The sequence below is a fragment of the Strongylocentrotus purpuratus genome, unplaced genomic scaffold (genome assembly GCF_000002235.5).
Source record: "Strongylocentrotus purpuratus isolate Spur 01 unplaced genomic scaffold, Spur_5.0 spur5_scaffold_1, whole genome shotgun sequence".
In the NCBI taxonomy this organism is placed as follows: domain Eukaryota; kingdom Metazoa; phylum Echinodermata; class Echinoidea; order Camarodonta; family Strongylocentrotidae; genus Strongylocentrotus; species Strongylocentrotus purpuratus.
Window position 1 is genome coordinate 39,294,792 of NW_022145594.1, and position 20,122 is coordinate 39,314,913.

A 20,122-nucleotide genomic window follows, 5' to 3' on the forward strand; every position below is an offset into this window, starting at 1 on the left:
TTTGTGGGCTTATTACATATAAATGGAGTTTGCATTCTTCTGCTGGGCACATGATAAGTTGTTGAGTAATAGAGCTGCCCCAGTGAGTGACAAGGTGATTGAAAGTGCAGTGAATGTAGATAACGGTACAGATGAAAGCAGAAAAAGTCAACCTTAAAGTACAGATTAAAAGGGGAAACCTACTTTGAAAACAAATTTGATAAATGAATTTGTTCAGTGTTCACTAAGTATGAATATCATGAGAGCCCGCATTTCCTCTATCAGATTTTCCATAGTTTAATTTCCAAACCCATTGTTGCGCAGTTATCAAATTCATGGTCAGGGGTACAAACTGATCTGTCTGTTCTCATCTCTCTCCTCTCTCAACTTTTTTTCCTCTTGTCTTCTCTCCACTCTTCTCCTTTTCTCCTCTCATCTTCTTCCTCTCTTCTCTCCTTTTTTCTTTCCTCTCTTCTGTATTTTCCTTCTCTTCTCTTGTCTTCTTTCCTCTCCTCTCTCTTCTCGTCTTCTTCTCTCTAGTCTACTTCCTCTCCTCTCTCTTCTCGTCTTCTTCTCTCTAGTCTACTTCCTCTCTTCTCCTTCCTCTCTTCTCTTTTTATGCCGGAGGCATCATGTTTTCGGGTTGTCCGTACGTCCGTCCCGTTTGACCGTTATCACAATATCTCAAGAACCATTTAAGATTTAAACTTAAGACTCGGGAATAGTATTTATCACCATAGGAAGACGATCTGATTAGATTTTGGAGTACGTAGGTCACAGGTCACAGAGGTCAACTTATGAAATTCCTTGTATTGAGTTTGTTAGCGCGATATCTCAAGAACCATTTGAGATTTAAACTTCAAACTTAAGGATAGTATGTATCACCATAGGAAGACGATCTGATTAGATTTTGGAGCACGTATGTCAAAGGTCAAGGGTCACAGAGGTCAACTTATGAAATTCCATACATTGAGATTGTTATCATATCTCAAGAACCACTGGAGATTTAAACTTCAAACTTAGTGATAGTGTGTATCACTATAGGAAAACAATCTGATTACATTTTGGAGCACGTAGGTCAAAGGTCAAGGGTCATAGAGGTCAACTTATGAAATTCCATACATTGAGATTGTTATCATGATATCTCAAGAACCACTGGAGATTTAAACTTCAAACTTAATGATAGTGTGTATCACCATAGGAAGACAATCTGATTAGATTTTGGAGCACGTAGGTCAAAGGTCAAGGGTCACAGAGGTCAACTTATGAAATTCCATACATTGAGATTGTTATCATGATATCTCAAGAACCACTGGAGATTTAAACTCCAAACTTGTTTAAATTGCTCTATGGCGGAGGCATCATTTTCGACTGCGCGCAGTCGAAATTCCATCTAGTTTCTCTTCTCCTTTTCTCCTCTCTCTCTTTTCCTTTCCCCCTGTTCTTTCTCTCCTCTCCTCTCTCCTCTCCTTTCCTCTCATCCTACACTGTCCTCTCTTTTCCCTTTTTCTCGCTCTTCTCCTTGCACTTCATCCACACTATCTTACAAATAGACTACTGAATTCTAGATACTGTATGCATCGGTCAATTGCTAGTATTTTGGATTTCCCTGTCTAATTACATACTGTTACATCCACCTCTCCCCTTCTGTCTCTCCGTCCCCCTCTCCCTATGAGAACACATTTGACACCTGAAAAGAAACTACATCGCCAGAACTTATTGTTCAAGAAAAATGTTTATATTTCGAATGTCATTTTAGTAAGTTTAATCTTGAATACACCTTTTACATACATGTATATAACATAATCAATATCAAAATTGTAACCTATACCATGCAAGGTAACCCACGTTATAGTATGAAAGAATAAGCTAAAAGAATGTTGAAAAGAACAACAGCAAGATGTATAAATGATACACTAAGTGTTATTGCAAAAGAACTGGTCAAGTATTCCTGACAGAACTTTTATGATGCTATTATAATATGGACACTCGTCCTATGATACATTATCATTTTTACTTTCTCTATGGAGAAAAACAAATGGATCAAGATTTCAGAATGGTTAATAAAGAAACTCGGAAGAAAAAAAATCAAGATTAACATAAATATGTATATTATAAAATATTAAATCTTATACTTATTCTAAACCACTTCAAAATCCTACGAGGGTGCTTTGTAAATAGCACCAAAAAAAATGTTTTTGAATTTGTCTTGCAATCAGCTAGCAATAATTTCACAATTACTTATCCATGAAAGACTTCCATTACAATAACAGTTACAAGTTTCTGCAGGATCATTTGTTACAGAACATGTCATTAATTACATTGCAATTTAATTGAGGTGATGAACTGTGTAGGGTCCACACAAAAAGATGAAAGGGTCAATAGATTTTCTATATCAAAGGGGGGGGGGGGGAATGGAAACATTCCATTAAAAAGAAGGCAAACGTCTATTCTAGCTTGTGTAATGTCATGAAAGATATTGAATATTATTAAAGGATCCCATTAAATATAGAAAGCCCTGTGCAATCTTGCTGAAAATACAATTCAAGCTCGTGGAAAAATGATCTCTTCTAATACATGTAGCAAATTATTACATTTCATCTTGTCAGAATGATATTGGTACAAATCTGTATCAAATTTGAAGAAAGTTTTGTTATAATGTTATAATACTGAACTTGATACATTCAAGTAAAGAATTCTTGTCAATATCCAAAACTACATTTAGAGATACCATAAAATTTTAGATTATAACACATGTATATAACACAATACATGTTGCAGAAAGCGTATGAATTCTAACCATACTATAATAGTATTGAAAGAAAAATCAACACTATGCTCCATATTCTACTTGTTAAGTTAAAGGGAAATCCAATCTTGAAATCAAACTACTGTAGACAAATCAGAGAAGTATACTAGTGAAAGTATGAATGAAATTGGATAAATTGAAAGTTATGAATTCTTTAAAGTTGCATTACTACAGCTATGTCCTCTTCAAATTGGCTGAATCGGTAATGTCTCTGAGATATAGTGGCAGACAACCTTCCCATCGTTCCAAAATACAAACGGACCCCCCATTTTTTTTTCTTCTTCTTCTTTCTCCAAAATGTAGGACTCGTAATGGTCTTTTCATTTAAATTTTAAACTTTAGAGGACCTGTTATGATATACTCTCAATAATTATATTGAAGTAGTGACCCAAAGTTGAAGGCACTTGAGGGGAAAACGGGGAGTTATCTGTCAGTATGTCACAATCCACTGACAAAACTGTCGCAAATTATTTTTACTCTTGCCCTTCTGGTTATCTAATTTTTCTGCTTTCAGTTTTGTACTTGACTTGACCGAGCTAACATCACGTTTAAATTTGAGTAGAATACCCGCACATGAAACATCAAATCCATGTTGCTGCATAAATTTTTTTTTTTTTTTCTTCTATGATTATATACTATGTAAATTCTAATCCTAACAAACGTGTTAATATTTCTTCAGAAAGTGAAAAATAAGAGTTGATATGAGCAGTTGTTCAAAATTGAAAAGAAAAATAATTGAAAATAAAATAAAGGTGGAAAACATAATTTGGCAAGTTAGAAAGCAATCAAAATGTTATAAATACAATTATAATTGTCTTTTCATTATATAAGAATTTCAATATATACAAAAAAAAGAATTATTACTATAAATGGAAGGAAGCAAAAGTAAATAGATTTTCATAACACATCAAAACTTCTCTTTCCTCTTAAAGTATTTCAAGAAAGCATGTATAGACTAATGTCTTTTCACCAAATTGTCCATAGTTCTAGTTTATCAGTGGTTTACCAACATGTAACATGACCCTCCCTCTCCCCCTCCCCCCCCCCCCCCCCCCCCCCCCCATCTCTACCCATATGCCCATTGTGGTAGTGAAATAGCTATACTTATAGACACTGGGCGAGGCCCGGTTTCGGGCTCGTCGATTAGGCAAAAGGGTGTTAAGAAATGGTACCATAAAAAACATAGGATGAAGTTAAACTACGTCATGTATTGAAAAATGTAATTATTTTTGTCCTTATATTAAAACAAAATATTACTATTTCTTCTTTTCGGTGGTTTACCACATCTTTATATGAGCCTTATTATGCCCCATTTCACAAAACTTGTCATCAGTGACAAATGACAATTTTTGTTATAAGCTAGTGAAATGCTTGCTTCTGATTGGTTGTCACCACATTTGTCACTGAATTTTGTCATTGGTCAGTGCCAAAAGGCTTTGTGAAACAGGTCCTTGTAAAAGTAAATCCATGATGTATTTAAGTCCCACCATCTCGATGCTAACAAGAAAACTGAAAGATATCTGGAGTAGTAGTACTTCTAGAACACATTACAAAACAAACATCAGTATAAACAAAACAAAACTAATTTAGTACCAAAATTCAAATACATATTTCATAAGATTGGGGCCAGAAGGGTGCTATCTCATAGCTTAACACAGAGTTGATGCCCTACTGGCTCCAAACGGATGATTTCATGCCGTGATTAAATGCGCCATGAACAATGAAAGATGTACAAGAAATGAAAACATAATTTCTGAAAGGAGTCTTGAAACTTGAAAGTCATTGATTTAAGCGTGAAAGAAACTTGAAAATTGAGCAACATGATTTTGTCACAAGATATCTTGAAAAGTATTAAAAGAAAATGAACAAACGTTTTCTGAGATGAAAGACGGCTACTTCAGAGTTGTATACAACAAAGCTTCTACAGTACATCTCTTGCAAAACAATGATTTACCTTTATAAGTTTATATGCAAAAGATTTGTTAAAATTGAAGTAACCCTAAGCCTACAGGTTTTTCAACCAGCACGATTGTATGTACATGGGACACATGATACACATGATTTGCCTATTAAAGACAAGTGTACTCGCTTTCTTATCAACATACATGTATTATGTACATGTTCAGGAAAAAAACATGTTTTTTCATTCTGGTTATGACTTTACTCTATGAAACACAAACATGCAAACGGAAGGATTATAGTGATCAGTACATAAATAAAATTAAACAAATATATATACCCTAGACGTTCTCAAAGCCTGTTCATATATATATACATGAGTATCACAATTAAAATTACGCTCCAGAGAATTCTTGATAAAATAGAAAATTGTACAAGATATGATATTTCATGAGTAGTTTACACATTCAATGTTTGGTATATACAGAAATAGTTAAATGTACATTTTTTTATTAAAAGCCTTCCTCCATGATTGTAATCACAAGGCTAGATTTGTTTACATTGATATTGTCTGGTTGGACTTTGGAACCAGGAGGGTTTAATAGCTCTGCGGAGACGTGATGACTCGGTGGCCAGGCAGTGGTCTTGTAACGGAGCAGGGGGGTGTTTCACAAAACTTGTCCTCAGTGACAAATGACAGTTGTTGTTATAAGCTACTGAAATGCTTGCTTCTGATTGGTTATCAGCAGATTTGTAACTGATATTTGTCATTTGTCATTGAAAAGAGGCTTTGTGAAACGGGTCCCAGGAGTTCACACGCTCAAAACCAAATCAATGCAATAGTGCCCTTTGGCAAGGCATTAATCCTCATTACCAAAATCCCTCAGAGAGGAGTAAAAGCCTTGGGTCCCCTGGTAGCCATACAAGCATACATGATATATACACATGCCTCCTTAGGAGTTGGTAGAACAAACCATCAAACCAAATGATCAGTTCATGCCTTTCACGCTCCAAACAGACAATATTTATTTGGTAGACATGACAATACATGATATCTTTTTTCATAGCATCTGGAGCCTCATTCATACACGATACGGTAAACTGCCTCAAAAATCAAGTGCAACATAATAAAATGACGTAAGCACAGCGCTCTTCACATCTCTGTACCTTAAAACACAACCAAAAGCAAAGTATGAACACAGCCCGTTGTTCACTATTACCTGCCAGTCATTATCACTGGCAACTGAAAATCGTTTTCATCGCGCTACAGAGTTTTTATGAGGCAGTTCACCGCTTCAAGTGTAAAAGAGGCGATAATGTTCATTCACAGCATTAGAGCCTTATTACCTTTGGTTACATCAATCCTGAATAAGTACGTCATGATACCATAACAAAGAATCCTGCTCTACAATTCATCAATCTGATTACAGGTGTACAGACCTGTTGTAAATGTATGTAAAATTTTGTAGCACCCGAGTAGCACTCATATTTCTTTAACAAATTCATTTTCTTTGGGTTCAAGAACACTTTCTCATTAGATTTGCTTTTAAACAAGTGACAGTGTACTAGAAGACAAAAGACCACTCCAAATAAAATGATTACAGGACAACAAACGAGCCCAGGGGAGTGTTTCACACAGACTAAGATTAACTTTAAGTTGGACTTAACTATGGCAGGCTGCTCATGCCACTGTTTGCTCTCAACATTATGATCTTTAGATTATATTTTTCCTTAAAAAATGTAAATCTTGTAGATTTGTGACCATGATTTGTAAGTCCCTTGAGAGACCAATGTCAGTAAATGGTGAGAGAAAACAGTGGCATGAACAGCCTGCCATAGTTAAGTCCAACTTAAATTCAATCTTAGTCTTTGTGAAACACCCCCCTGAACTGTAGGAAACAACAATTTGTTAACAATCAAAGAGCATCAAGAGAAGAGTTCATTACATTGAAGTTGCACATGGAAGTTAACTTCGAGTTGACATCAATGAACACTATACAGTCAAACCTGCTTTAGTGACCACCTGTCTACACAGACCACATTGTTTGTTTCCCTTGGAAAGGGTTTCTTATTGAAACATGTACTAAATGAACCTGCACATAAAGACCACCTGCCTATAAAGACCAATTTTCTTGCCTCCCTTGGTTGGTCTTCATAGACAGGTTTCACTATATTTCATGCAAATTTATCACCCTTGTTCCATTAAGAAACTTAACAGAGTAACAGAGTTGTTTCAAATTGGTATATCTCCTTGTGAAAGTGGTATCTCATGCTAATATATTTGAGATACATAATACCAGCATAAAAATATTCGCCAAACAGAGCAGAAATATTATATCGGCAATTGGTCTCCCTTAACTTTAACACTTGCTAGCAAACGTGTCATGACACTGCTAACACTGATATCTTTTTCTACACAAGTTGATAGCAAATAAGGTTATTATGAATTGGGTTTAGAGTTTAAATGACGGTGAAATATTTAACCTCCTATGACAGCACACTTGCACCTTAAACAATACATAACAGTTTTACACCACAAGAGAGTTTTACCAGTTACAGAAAAAAATATAACGTTTCCACTTCTTTTTCCATCTCGAGATTGAAAATTAAAGTGAGATTTTTTTTCAGGTATTAACTTATATTTAGGTTCTGAGTTAGAATATAAAAAAGACTTGAGAAGAAGAAGAATTTCTCTGCATCCCAATTTGCCATTCATTTAAATGTGAGTTGGTTTTATTTTGCTACAGCTGATTCTTTAGGTTCATCATATAACGTGAGGATGAGGCTGAAGGATGGAAGTTTTCTATCCCTCCTCACATGATGCTTATATTCTTGTTTCTTTCACCGGTAGACTCTCGATCATGTGATTGTTATTTGCATTTTTCGCTTTCACCGTCACCAGATTCGGCATCACTCTTTCTTCTTTGGAAAGGCGCCTTATCGGGGGCACTGGCTTTGCTTTCTTCCGCGACAAGTCCCCTTTGTTCGACAAGTCCTCGCCCGTAGCACCGCTCCTATCCACTGGTTTGACCACCTCGTAGCTATGCTGCTGCTGATGATGCTGCCATCTTTCGTTTCTCCGATCCATCGCCTCCTCCTCCTCCTCCTTGCTCTTTCGGTGTCGCGACGACTTCTTCTTCCGTTTGTTCTCCTCCACGGCCTGGTAGGTGTGCTCCCTCCTGACCCAGAGTTCAGGGTTCGGTCTGTGTTCACTGATATGCACCATGCTGTCATCAACGGGCGACCTGCTCGGGGGCGGGGGGTCTTCGTCAATCGACTGATAATTGTTCTCCGGGATTAAAGAGTCGTTCACATAATTCCTGACGTCACCTCCGGGCAGAGGCGCATCGTCCACATCGGCGTAAATGTAATTGTTCGCGAGGGGTGAAGCGCCACCTGAAATGTTCCTTGATACACCGGCGACGCCCTGGTTTGGCGATCTGTGCGGCTGCATCACAGTGATCGTCTTACGACCTTTATCCACCGTCGCGTAGAGGGCGCCAAAGTCATCATCATCTGCCGCATCACTGTTCGTTCTCTTGTGATTGTTATTATTCACGTGGTGTTGCTCGGGCTTCCCTTGTTTGTTGGACGTCTTGTCCACTTTGGCGTACAGCTGAGCAAAGTCTTTTTCCTCGTCCTTTGCATCCTCGTGATTGCCATTGCTGTTTGAGCTGGCCTCCAGAGGGCGCTTCTTGGTTTGTGTTTTCTCAACGACTGCGTACGGCTCGGGGTCATCATCGTAATTGGAAGCACCTAGGGATACATTTAAAAGATATGTTTTAACCTCATTATTTAGTCACGAAGAGCTCCTACACATAAAGTCCCTTATAATTCTTATAATTCTTTTAATTCAGTGCTTTATTCTTTGTTGAATGTAATAATTACAATAACAGTTGGATCTATAGAGTACTTCTTTCCTAGGGATACAAAGTACTAGATACACAATTTTTAAGGCTTTTTTCAAAGCTAAGTTAACATAGTATGATTGCATTGTAGAGTAGTATGATTTTATTGCTCGCCCTGTAACATGGTCACCATATCTGCTGTTTCGATTTAAATACACATGTACATGTAGTCAATGCCTAGAAACAAATAAATAGATAACTAAATAAATAATACTTTATTTACAGATTGTACCACTAAAATTGCAGCAATCCTTGACAATTATTCTTGACTTCTTCATCATCAACAGCTTTTGAACAAAATGTCTGGATCGAATTTCACCTCAAACAACCGAGGAACAAATCTGTGCCTGCTTTGTATCAATCACTTGTCCAATTCAAAATTGGAAAGTGGTAAAGTTGAAGTGAATGATTATTGATTACTTAAAGAGAAGGTTGAGTTCTGGGAAGAGTTGAAAAATAATTTGTGAACTTTATCATTCTTATTATGCAAGTGTGGAAGAACATCAGATAAGACATGTTCCCTGAAAAGCATGGCTCTTCAAATGCCTTCATATTCTAAATATGTCATGTAAATCGTAAAACTCGGGGGTAGGTTTTTTACGCCACGTGTTTGTGTAGTCCCATATACATCTTTCTGTGTACAGTGTTTGTAGCTTTACCAAGACTTGGCCAAATTTCTTATCATTTTGATGATTCCAGAACCTTGAAATACACACAAATTCTTATATGCTAGATGATCAACCTTTTCTGGTCGATTCCACACCGTTTCTTTCACAATGCAATCGCATGACCAGAACTCAACTTCATTTTTAAGTTGCGAGAAGGAAGGAGCTGATATCATATGTTATGCTCTGGCGACGATAATTAATTCTAAAAGCAGCTTAATTCATTACTTAAACCCTGAACCTATTACACAATACCTCATTGTAACAAGAACCCCAAGAACAAAATAATCACACATATAAAAGTAAAACCTAATGGCAACCCAAGCCCTTAACAGTATGGACTTTCATGAAATAAAGCTCAGAGATAATGTTATCGGAGCAATTGTCAGATCTACTAAGCTGTATCTTACCAGGTGGGCGGGGCCTGTTGTCCTCGGTGATCTCTTCATAGACACGCCCCCTGCCCATGCCAGGGAAGGTCTGGATTTTGGGGGAAAAAAACAAAGACAAAAAAGATATTGTCAAAGGGTTTGTTGAAGAGTTAATTGAACAATTTTAATTTTTTATTTATTGGGGACACAAATTTAGATTCAGAAATAGTCTACTCTAAAAAAAAGTTTAAATGACTGCTCCATGGTGGAAAGTGTAAAAACTTAATAAAATATTTATGATACTAGCAGGACCCGCGGAAATCCGCGGGATTCTAGAGGGGGCGGGGGGTGTAAATAGATATATAGAGAATGTCTAAATTAAAACCACCAAGAACGTTATTTGCCATTCAGGCCATTAAAAAATATACATGTTTAGCGTCCCCGCCCGCTTCCTTTTTGGGGGCCGCCTCCTATTTTTTTTTTTTTTTTTTTTTTTTGAAAGAAAAAAAACATCGTCCCCGCCTGCTTCCTTTTTGGGGGCCGCCTCCTATTTTTTTTTTTTTTTTTTTTTTTTTTTTAAAGAAAAAAACATGAAAAGCACTGCTAAAATTTATTTCTGATTTTAAAAAAGAAAAAAAAAAAAAATTGTCGGCCGCCATCTTGAAAAATAGCCCGAATGCCAGGGAAAATGTACGGAGCGGCCATTTTGAAAGAAAAAAAAAGAAAAAAAAAGTGCCTCCTCCTTCCCATTTTTCAAAAAAACAGGACGCTATAAGCATTTTTTTTTTTTAATTTGGCCTTTTATTAAATTTAAAAAAACAATCCAACTGTACCGGTAGTTATTCTTTAAGCCACTGGAACTGCGTAGAGTTCCGTAGTGTGGCGTACCGACTACGCAGAAATTAGGCTGCGTATTAATAGGAAAATAGTCCCTGCGTAGGTTATGCGTAGGCTTACTGTGTGGAAAGCTTTTACTGCTTAGTCGATCTGGCGTAGGGTAGCATACTTTTGCATAGGCATGTAGCGTAGTGTTGCGTAAAAAGGCGTACTTTCTGCGTCAAGTTTCTACGCCGAAAGTACGCGAAAAAAATTAAACATGTTGAATTGTTTTCGTTCATCTTGCGTACCCCTTTCCGTCCCTCAGCATATACTAACGTAGGCCAGCGTATTGGTACGCAACACTACGCAACTCTACGTATTGACCCCAAGCCAATTAGTGACCCCACGCCAATTAGTGACCCGCAAGTGTCACAAATAAAGTATTAAAAATATGCTTATCTGACCCTAATTAAACGCCTAAACCCCCCCCCCCCCCCCGAGCTTTCGGAGGTTTATGGCCCCTTGAAACCCGTGGACCCCATGCCTATATTACATATACATTCAACTCGCTGCGATCTGATCTCTCCCCCCCCCCCCCCAACTTTGAAGAACGTAACCCCCAAGCTTTTGGGGGTTTATGGTCCCTTGAAACCCGTGGACCCCACGCCTATATTATATATACACTCAACTCAGGACCCGCGGAAATCGCGGGATTCTAGAGGGGGGCGCAGGCAAAAAATTAAGTTTTTCATTTCGGGGGCTCCATTTCAAAAATTTTGGAAATTTTCGTGGGCTACTTTTTTCAACTTTCGGGGGCTCTTTTTTCTGGGGCTACTTTTTCATTAATTCATAAATGGATAGGCCTACACTTTGTTGAGATTTGTTTAGTAGGCTAAGGTTTCAGGCTTCCTACTTCATAATTGCCTATTTAAAAAAAAACATTATTCTAGTTCAATAACTAAGTTTTCATGCATTGATTTGATGCAAGAACTGTAACATAATAGACCCTAGATTGTGATTATTTCTGACCATGAATTTCGATAATCATTTTTCAAAGTAAAATTTTCACAAGAAAATCAGACAGTCGTTTAAAAACGTAGACATTAGTAATACTTTTACTAATTCTAAGCTCAGGTTTCGTAAATCTATTCACGAAACTATATTGAAATCGCGGCAATAATGATGCAAACCAACAGATAACAATTTCAAAGTGTCAAATCTCTTCGACTCGAGCTCAGCTCAGCTGTACTCACACACATAACACTCCAGCGTAACTCCACGAAGCTCGAACACCGGCGCCGCAGGCCTCGGACGCGTGCGGTGCCCGGTGCCGGTGTTGGAGATTCCTGGAGTTACTGCACTGTGATGTGTGGTGACTGAAGTTAGCTTGCGACTGAATTGTCAGTCCAATGGTTTTCTTGTCAAAACTTTCCTTTAGAAAATAATAATCAAAATTGAGTATACATGGCCGTAATAATCACAAAATAAGCTTTGTTTTCATACCTCCATTCACGAAAACTATATAAAAATCGCGGCAATCATGATGGAAATAGGTCTCTAAGTTTGGACGTCGACGGGAAGCCCCGTGTATCTCTTGTGCAGCTACTACATGCAAAGCACATCCTAGCTACAACAAAGCACATCCTATAGAAAGATGCTTTACTCTCGGTAATCCCGCCCTTTGCATAGAGCATTTAATACGCAACTTAATGTGAGTGGATAGTCATCGGTCGTGTGTCTACGGATGTAATGTTGAATATCCATGAGGTATCTCTGTCGTCACGCATATCCTGCATTATGCATATCGCGTCTGTTTTCGCCCTGGACGTCGACACGGAGGGGGACCTCGGGCGGAGTATAGCCAATTCCACAGAGTAGACTCTCCCGCGGACGATGGCACCGGGCACGGGTACCCGGAGGGTAGGGTTCAGGAGGAGATAGCCGCACCAACTTGGGTCGGCGATCTCATTAAAAAACAATAGAATACAAAGGCTCGCCGAGACGTCGCGCCCCCCGCGGAGCCTTAGCGTATTACTTATATAGATTGGCAGAAGAACACCACTGTTAAACAAACTCTAACAAAGAACTATCACATGAGCGTGGACTGAGAAGAAAATAAACACAGGAAAAGTACAAGCAGAGCAAAGTCTATTTATAAAGATGATATTTCATGCTCAGTCAAAAAGTGAAACAAGAAATAGAAACTATAATAATAATTGTCTCTTGAAAAATATTAAAACTAAGAATACAATCAATAATTCAATGGAAATGTTGATTCTAAGTTGAGAAATTCATCAGTCCGTCAAGGTACAAAACCAATGTCAACAAACTAGTATTAATTTATTGTATTAAAAGAAAACCAACACTCCTTCTCTCCCCTTTGTTTTTCTTCTCTGCAAGTCGCTCTTATGATATTTTATTTTTTATTGTTGTATCTAAGTTGAGGGCTGTGGGCACTTCAAGCTACTTTGCTTATGCTGTAGCCCTCCTGTATCTAATGTACGTTACTCATGCATTCAATATATTTGTTAAATTCTGTATATTTTCTGTATATACATATGAAATATTGTATCAAATCATATTGGCCCAAATTCACAAAGGAGGTTTACATTAAACCCATGGTTTAAACCTTCATTTACATAACCCAAGGTTTAAAAATTAGTGCAAAATAAGCGTACCTTGTCTTGTGCGCGTCTAATATTGGACATCTTGACTGTGTTGCGCTTATTTTGCGCTAATTTTAAACCATGGGTTATGTAAATGAAGGTTTAAACCTCCTTTGTGAATTTGGGCCATTATGTTCATGAAAATGTATGATGAGACAAAAAAGATGCAGAAACCAAGGAATCAAATCAACATCCATACCTGTCTTCCTCTTGGGAGGGGTGGAGGTGAGGTGCTGTTCTGCCCCCTCACGCTATTATCATCCACCTGTTCATAGATACCATCAAAGTCCTGCTCCCCTGCATCACCGGGCGGGGCAGCTGCGCCCTTACCCCCTGCAGCTCGTAGGGCCTCCTCTGTGAGTTCAGTGTGGTCGTGCTGCTGCCTTGCCCGGATGCTCTCCAGGCTCTCCCTTGCGCTCACCTGACATAGCAACAAAATTGGGATTCTTAGAGCCCTGCATTGTTCACTCGACACAAAAATGTCTAAACGTTGATGTTTCAAATCCAAGAAATCAGATTCTTTTTCAAGTGAATAATGTTTATTTTACCTCCCACGTTAGTCTAGAATATGGAGAATGTGCATACATTGTGTACGGGTAAGCCTGAATCCAATGACCGGGGTAATAATATAAATGCAGGGCCCACAGGGAGAGCAGTTTAAATACTGATGAGGCTACCCTGGGTAAACAAGACATATTATTATTATTATTATTATTATTATTATTATAACGTCTGAGGTACCCAAAATTTCAAACACTTGTGTTCGTTTGTCTACGTCTAAAACTTGTACACAATGATATTACAATCACTGAATATCTCGAAAGAACTTTCAGAAGGTTAATTATCATAAAACACATCACAAAATTTACTTTGTATTTGAAAATAAACTCAACTCAAGAAAAGAAAATGATTCCAACTTCTCTTTAACAAACAAAAACTGTCAACCTATCGTCTTACTTGAGTATAAGGGGGCTCTCTCTGACCGGGTCCAGCAGCACCGGGAGAACTACTATCAGGACCAGAGCCAGAGCCAGAGGGTCCAGGTCCATCTCCATCTGGTCCACCTGGACCACCAGGACCACCTCCTGGGTTAGGAGTTCCTCCTCCTTCTCCCCTCCCTGCGGTGGGACTGCTGGGAGAGGATACGGTCCCCGCCCTGAAAAAGATTATAGAAAATTTCAGTTGCCACATTGTTGGTAATGTTCTTCTTCAAGGTAATTACATACGTGTATCACTACCACCACCACCAGCACTATCATCATACATTGATTTGTGAGGTAATATTGTTGAATAAGGACCATTGTAACCCGTCACTACATGTTTCTCACCAAGCATTCCAATGTTCTAAAGATAAATGATATGCTAATATGAATGATAACATGAAGCAAATATAATTACAACCACAATTAGTCACTCCCATTACTACTAGAACATCTGTTTGTTTTTTTCCAGCCACCAAGATAATTTTACCTCATTATCAATATCAATACTCCTATAGAGTACCAAAGCTGTGACATCATAAAAACCTATTCTTACAATTTCTCAATTTTGTCTTCATTATCCAAAAGAGCATAAAAAATGATGTCCAAATGTCGAAAACCAATTGGATATGTTAAGTATTGGCTGAGATATGACCACCTGAATAAATAGATTTCCTATAGAAACTCAGTGTTATGTTCCTCTGGTTTGTAACGTTGTGCATGTATCATGTTCATCCCTCCTACCAGACTCATCACTACTAGCCATACCGGTATTTCTACCACAGCCATCAGTATTGTTACATCGATCCCCCCCCCCCCCCCCCCCTCTGTCAATCACCCATTGCCCCTTCCAAACCCACCCCTCCCACCAGACCCATTACCCCGCCCAGCCACATCCTCCCTACCTTTGTGATACTGGTGATGAAGGGTTCTCTGGTGACTCTAGATCATGTGGTTTATGGGGTACCGGTGGCACCTCCTCGTCGTCAGGATCCGCGCCCCCTGCCACGCCCCCTGCCATGCCCCCTACAGCACCATCTGATTTGGTATTGGGTTTCACATGGACATCTTTCACAGAGGCATACCCATGCTCCCTCTCCTGTCGAAACAAATCAAATTAGTATCATTATTTGGATAATATTGTTTTCATTTTCAATGTAACTTCTGATAACAGAGAAAAAAATATTTTAAAAATTTCGGGAGCTACTTTTCAAGGTTGCTTGCATGAAAATAACAATCTTTAATTTATTTTGCATTGAAGTCTACATGTATGCAATTTTTTTTTTTTTGGGGGGGGGGGTTCTTTTATGACTTACGGGGGCTCTTTTTGGCATTTTGGGGGCGATTTCACCTGAGCCCCCATGTATTTCCCCCTGTCTGATAACGTTATACAGAAACTGCAACAGACAATACATACAGATGGTGACTTGACGTTGACTTAAAAGGTCGGTCCACAGACGTAAATAATCATATCTGATTGATACACATCTGTAAAAACCCAATTACATATATATACAATGATCTCTTTCTCTTCTATGGAAACAAAAAGCGTTAGTATCATTATTCAAATAATGCACATGATATTGTTTTCACTTTCAACTTGACTCCTCACAGCGTTATACATCAACTGCAACATACAATACATGAACTTCCTATTGTACTAGCGCATGTAGAAAAATATAAAAGATAATATTATTATTATCATAATTATTAGCTCTTGAGCTTTCGTGGGTTATCCTGTTCAAGCCGACTTAATTTTGATCTGTTATTCTTTTATATATCTGACATGACAATCCCTCATAAGACTTATGGGCAAACACATTGACTGGTTGCAAAAACTATAAAAGAACCCATAATTTTTTTGGGGGGAGGGTAAACTAACCCCCTAATTCATAGCAGACTTTGTAACTACATTCATATAAAAAACAAAGGCCTTTTGGTTTCTTTAAACCCATTCTTTTGTGTCCTGTTTTCTCTTTGGTCTTCGATTCCTAAATATTTAATTTTCACTATTTGTATGGTGTAGCACTTTCTCCTTTACCTGCCCCACTGTACCCTTACCTGAACAGAAAGCAGTTTATAACCATTCATTTTTTTTTTCTTCATCAACCACCTTCCCCTTGAGTAACAAAAAATAAAAGAGATTCAAGGAAAAAAATAGGAAAAGAAAGGGGAAAATCAGAAAAATCAGGAAAATAAGGAAAATAAGGGTAAAATCGGAAGGAAAGAAAAAAAAAATGAGGAAAAAAAAATCAGTAAAGAAAATAAATTATAAAATGGGGGAAAAAAGTTAAAAGTCTGGAAACCAATTTAAATCGGGTAATTATCAGGCCTGAACCATCACTTTCTTGTACCTTTTTATCTTGAACGGTCGCGTAGGGATGGTTGTTGCCCCCCTGGACGTCTTTCACCTTGGCGTAGGATCCATCGTAGTCTGATTCATCGACCCCGCCCTCTGCCCCTTCTGGAGGAGCGGCCGCTTTCTCCATACTAGTAGAGTTTCTGCCAGTTTCTGGAGAAAATGAAACGACTCGATACTCTTACATTTCATGGGAATCAACTTCATTTTATATACTTGACATCAAAGAGGAAATCAAACCCTGTCTAAAAGATAAAGTTGAGTTCTGGTCATGCGATTGTATTGTGAAAGAAACGGTCTGGAATCGATCAGAAAAAGTTGATTATGTAGCATTTAAGTATTGGTGTGTACTGCAAGGTTCTGGAGAAAATGAAAAAGAATCGATACTCATAACATTGCATGGGAATCAACTTCACTTTTAATGTACATGAAATCAAAGAGGAAAGCAAACCCTGTCTTAAATCATCAAAATATGGTTTTATGAAGAGAAGCAAGATGGAATGGAATTGGAATTCTGACCTTTCATTTCAGTTTGAGGGTGGTTTTAATTTAGGATCTTTTATTTTCTCAGGGCATAACCATCAAAGATATTGTCTGTTTGGTTTGGAGCCACAGAAGGATTTTAACTTGTATACTTTAACAAAGTGTGAACACCCTTTCTCTAAAGACAAAACATGCTAGAATACATGAAATACATCATGATTTTGATAAATTACCCCCCCCCCCCTCCAAAAATATATTTTAAAAATGACAATAAACATAAGAGTGATCAGTTTGTTCAACTTCATTTTCATATGAAGCAAATAGTGACAAACAAGGCAACAAACCCTCTGTCTCACCACAACCACTTTGTATGCCTAGAATAACTTAAACCCACATACACATATTTTGACGACATTGCCACGCATGATTATAAAAATAACCACAATCAAATCAAAGTACTCACTATCATTTAAAAAAATGTAAAAGGCACAAAATATTTCAGAAAAACAGCTTTAAATTATTTTTGTAATACATGAAGATAATGCATTGCAAAGCGTGGTTTTGTTTAAATCAATATCCTTCCTACAACCCACTTTGTGGTATGTGGGGTCTGGTGTGAGGATTACATAAACAAAGTAAACAGTTTGGAAAACAGAAGTGTGCCTGTCTATGATGGTTGTTTGCATGCAACAATCCCAGTTTTATAATTGGATGTTAAAGAACACATGTATGATGTCAAAATGTAATTGATATTTATCTGTAGAGGACGGGCATGGTTTTGTTGATTTAATCTTGACTGATAATCAAAGCATATATCTCCATCTGTTCTTTCTCAGCACCTCTCTAAGCATCTCTCTCTCCCCCCCCCCCCCCCCCCCCCCCCCCCCCTTCCTTCCTTCCTTCCTTCCTTCCTTCCTCCTTCCTCCCTCCCTCCCTCCCTCCCTCCCTCCCTCCCTCCCTCCCTCCCTCCCTCCCTCCCTCCCTCCCTCCCTCCCTCCCTCCCTCCCTCCCTCCCTCCCTCCCTCCCTCCCTCCCTCCCTCCCTCCCTCCCTCCCTCCCTCCCTCCCTCCCTCCCTCCCTCCCTCCCTCCCTCCCTCCCTCCGTGCCAGGAACCAATCTAAATTCCTTCAAAATCTTACCTTTCACGCTGGCATAGTCGCCACAGTCCTCTTCCAAGGCTCCCCCAGCCCCTATCGCCCCCACTACCACCCCTCCGTCTTTCCTGGTAACACTAGCCCCGCCCATGGTGTCCTCCACGCTGTTATAGGCGGGGTCATCCTCCGTTGTCGAGGGCAACTTGCGACTCCCTCTCGCCGAACCCGCATTCTTCTTCTTGTCATCCTTGATGGTATCGTACGTCCCGTTGTAGTCGTTCTCCTCATTCTCCGGGATGCCGGGTACCTTGGAGTGCATGGGGGGTAGCTCGGGGAGGCGTCGGTCGATGGTGGAAGCGCGCTTCATGTTGTTCGGGGAGGAGGGTTCGGCGGTGGGGGAGGAGGCTGCACCACCGTTGGGGGATGGAGGCGATTGTTTGATGCTCATGCTCATGGACTGGGTGAGGCTGGCATGGGGGTCACCGTTGGGGGCGCTCTCCTTGACCTCCTCAGTGGTTTGTGGAGACTGTAAGGTGCACAGAAATATGGAATAATGCTCTTTTTAAAATCTAGCAATCAAAAATTTCAGTGAATACATGTACATGTTCATCAGGCCAGGTACAAGAAACTCTTAGTTTCTCGACCACTCTACATGTACTTCCTTTTTTCAGCTTGCCCAGTGGTATTTTGTTTTCTTCTTTCTTCTTTTTTTTTTTTACTGTTACTTTAAATATTTGTCACTGGATATGATACTCGAATATACATTGTAAGATTCTGAGAAATTTAGACAATGAAGATACAAATATATATTTCAATTATGCAGGTTCAACTTGTTTTGAGCCTCAGTGTTGCCTATGTTCTAAACATTGGATTAACAGAGCAATGAGTGTCACAAACATTAACTAGGTTTACCACAATGTAAAGCTGTACGTGACATTGGCACATAACGAGTCAAAATACTCACCACAGTCTCGCCGCCATTTTCCTTCAGTGTGTCTTTGGCTTTGGCTTTGGCTGGAGCTTTCTCACTGCAGGAAAATCAAATAAACAAACTAAAATCAACCAAGTGCATGCTTTGGGAGTGCCAGCATAAGTGTCAAACCATGAACTCAACACGCAAATGAATCATCCACTATAATAATAAAATCAATGATATATCTGACAACATGGTAGAGTATTGTTTAGCTTTTAAAGTGTACATGTACATGTACATACACATGTATGTTTTTTCACCAAGTTTCACATACCGTAGGTTTTGTTTGCACCCATAATGCTCTATCACATAATGTTTATAATGTTCATAATGTTCATTATGTTCATAATATTCTATCATAATGTTCTGTAATATTGTACATGTACATGTACAGTAGGAAACAACATTTGGGGAATATTGAGGGGAAAAAAACAATAAATTAATGCAAGTGATCTGAGGTTGGGGAATGTATTTGGGAGATATTTTGGACAGTACTATTGTTTTCCAATACATGGCAATTTTGTGGGCTATCAGTATTTTCAATATTCCAATTTATGCTTTGTTAATTTGGGCTGCCTTTAATAACATTTGTAAATATTACGTTTACTGTATTTACATTTACATGTACATTCAAATCATTTCATAACATGTATGTATACAGTCAGTGTACAGTGTATGCTAATTCACATCTTGCTGTACACTACATATAAATCTACATTCTTTTGGGGGGGGGGGGGTAAATCATTGAAAACTACTGACCAAGATTTAGTTTCTTCTCATTTAGCAATTAGTCAAATCCTTTGTTGGTTAGTTACTACCTAGAAATTACACCCAAGGGCTGGACGCCCCCGTTTTCACCTGCTCAAGCAAGCAGGTAATCATTTATTAAATACAATGACTAATCGTCTATCTCCACTAAAAACAACCATCGTCAGCTGATCCCATCAGGCAGGGGTGGGATCAGCACCCTCCCATCCCTTCATGGATTAGGGGTTGCTAGGCAACCGTTCCGATGATGCAGTAGCTTTGCCTAACGAATTGGGTTCGTCACGCAGAGCGTTCAAACTTTTAAAGCCACTGGATTCATGAATTCGCTTTTAAAGGTAATGTAATTGGA

At 38.7% G+C, this 20,122-nt stretch overlaps 1 protein-coding gene across 1 annotated transcript in view; it reads right to left on the reverse strand.

Annotated features, from left to right (window-relative positions):
* Positions 1-7,265: 7,265 nt before the first annotated feature.
* Positions 7,266-20,122, reverse strand: part of LOC752582 (collagen alpha-1(II) chain) — a 41,783-nt gene continuing 28,926 nt past the window's right edge. Inside the window, exons 3-10 of the mRNA XM_030978200.1 lie at positions 18,997-19,060; positions 18,078-18,558; positions 16,451-16,608; positions 15,002-15,195; positions 14,074-14,272; positions 13,316-13,537; positions 9,671-9,740; positions 7,266-8,443 (exon numbers count right to left, since the gene is read on the reverse strand). Of these exons, the coding sequence (XP_030834060.1) occupies positions 7,512-8,443; positions 9,671-9,740; positions 13,316-13,537; positions 14,074-14,272; positions 15,002-15,195; positions 16,451-16,608; positions 18,078-18,558; positions 18,997-19,060 (2,320 nt within the window). The 3' untranslated portion in view covers positions 7,266-7,511. The remainder of the gene's footprint in view (positions 8,444-9,670; positions 9,741-13,315; positions 13,538-14,073; positions 14,273-15,001; positions 15,196-16,450; positions 16,609-18,077; positions 18,559-18,996; positions 19,061-20,122) is intronic.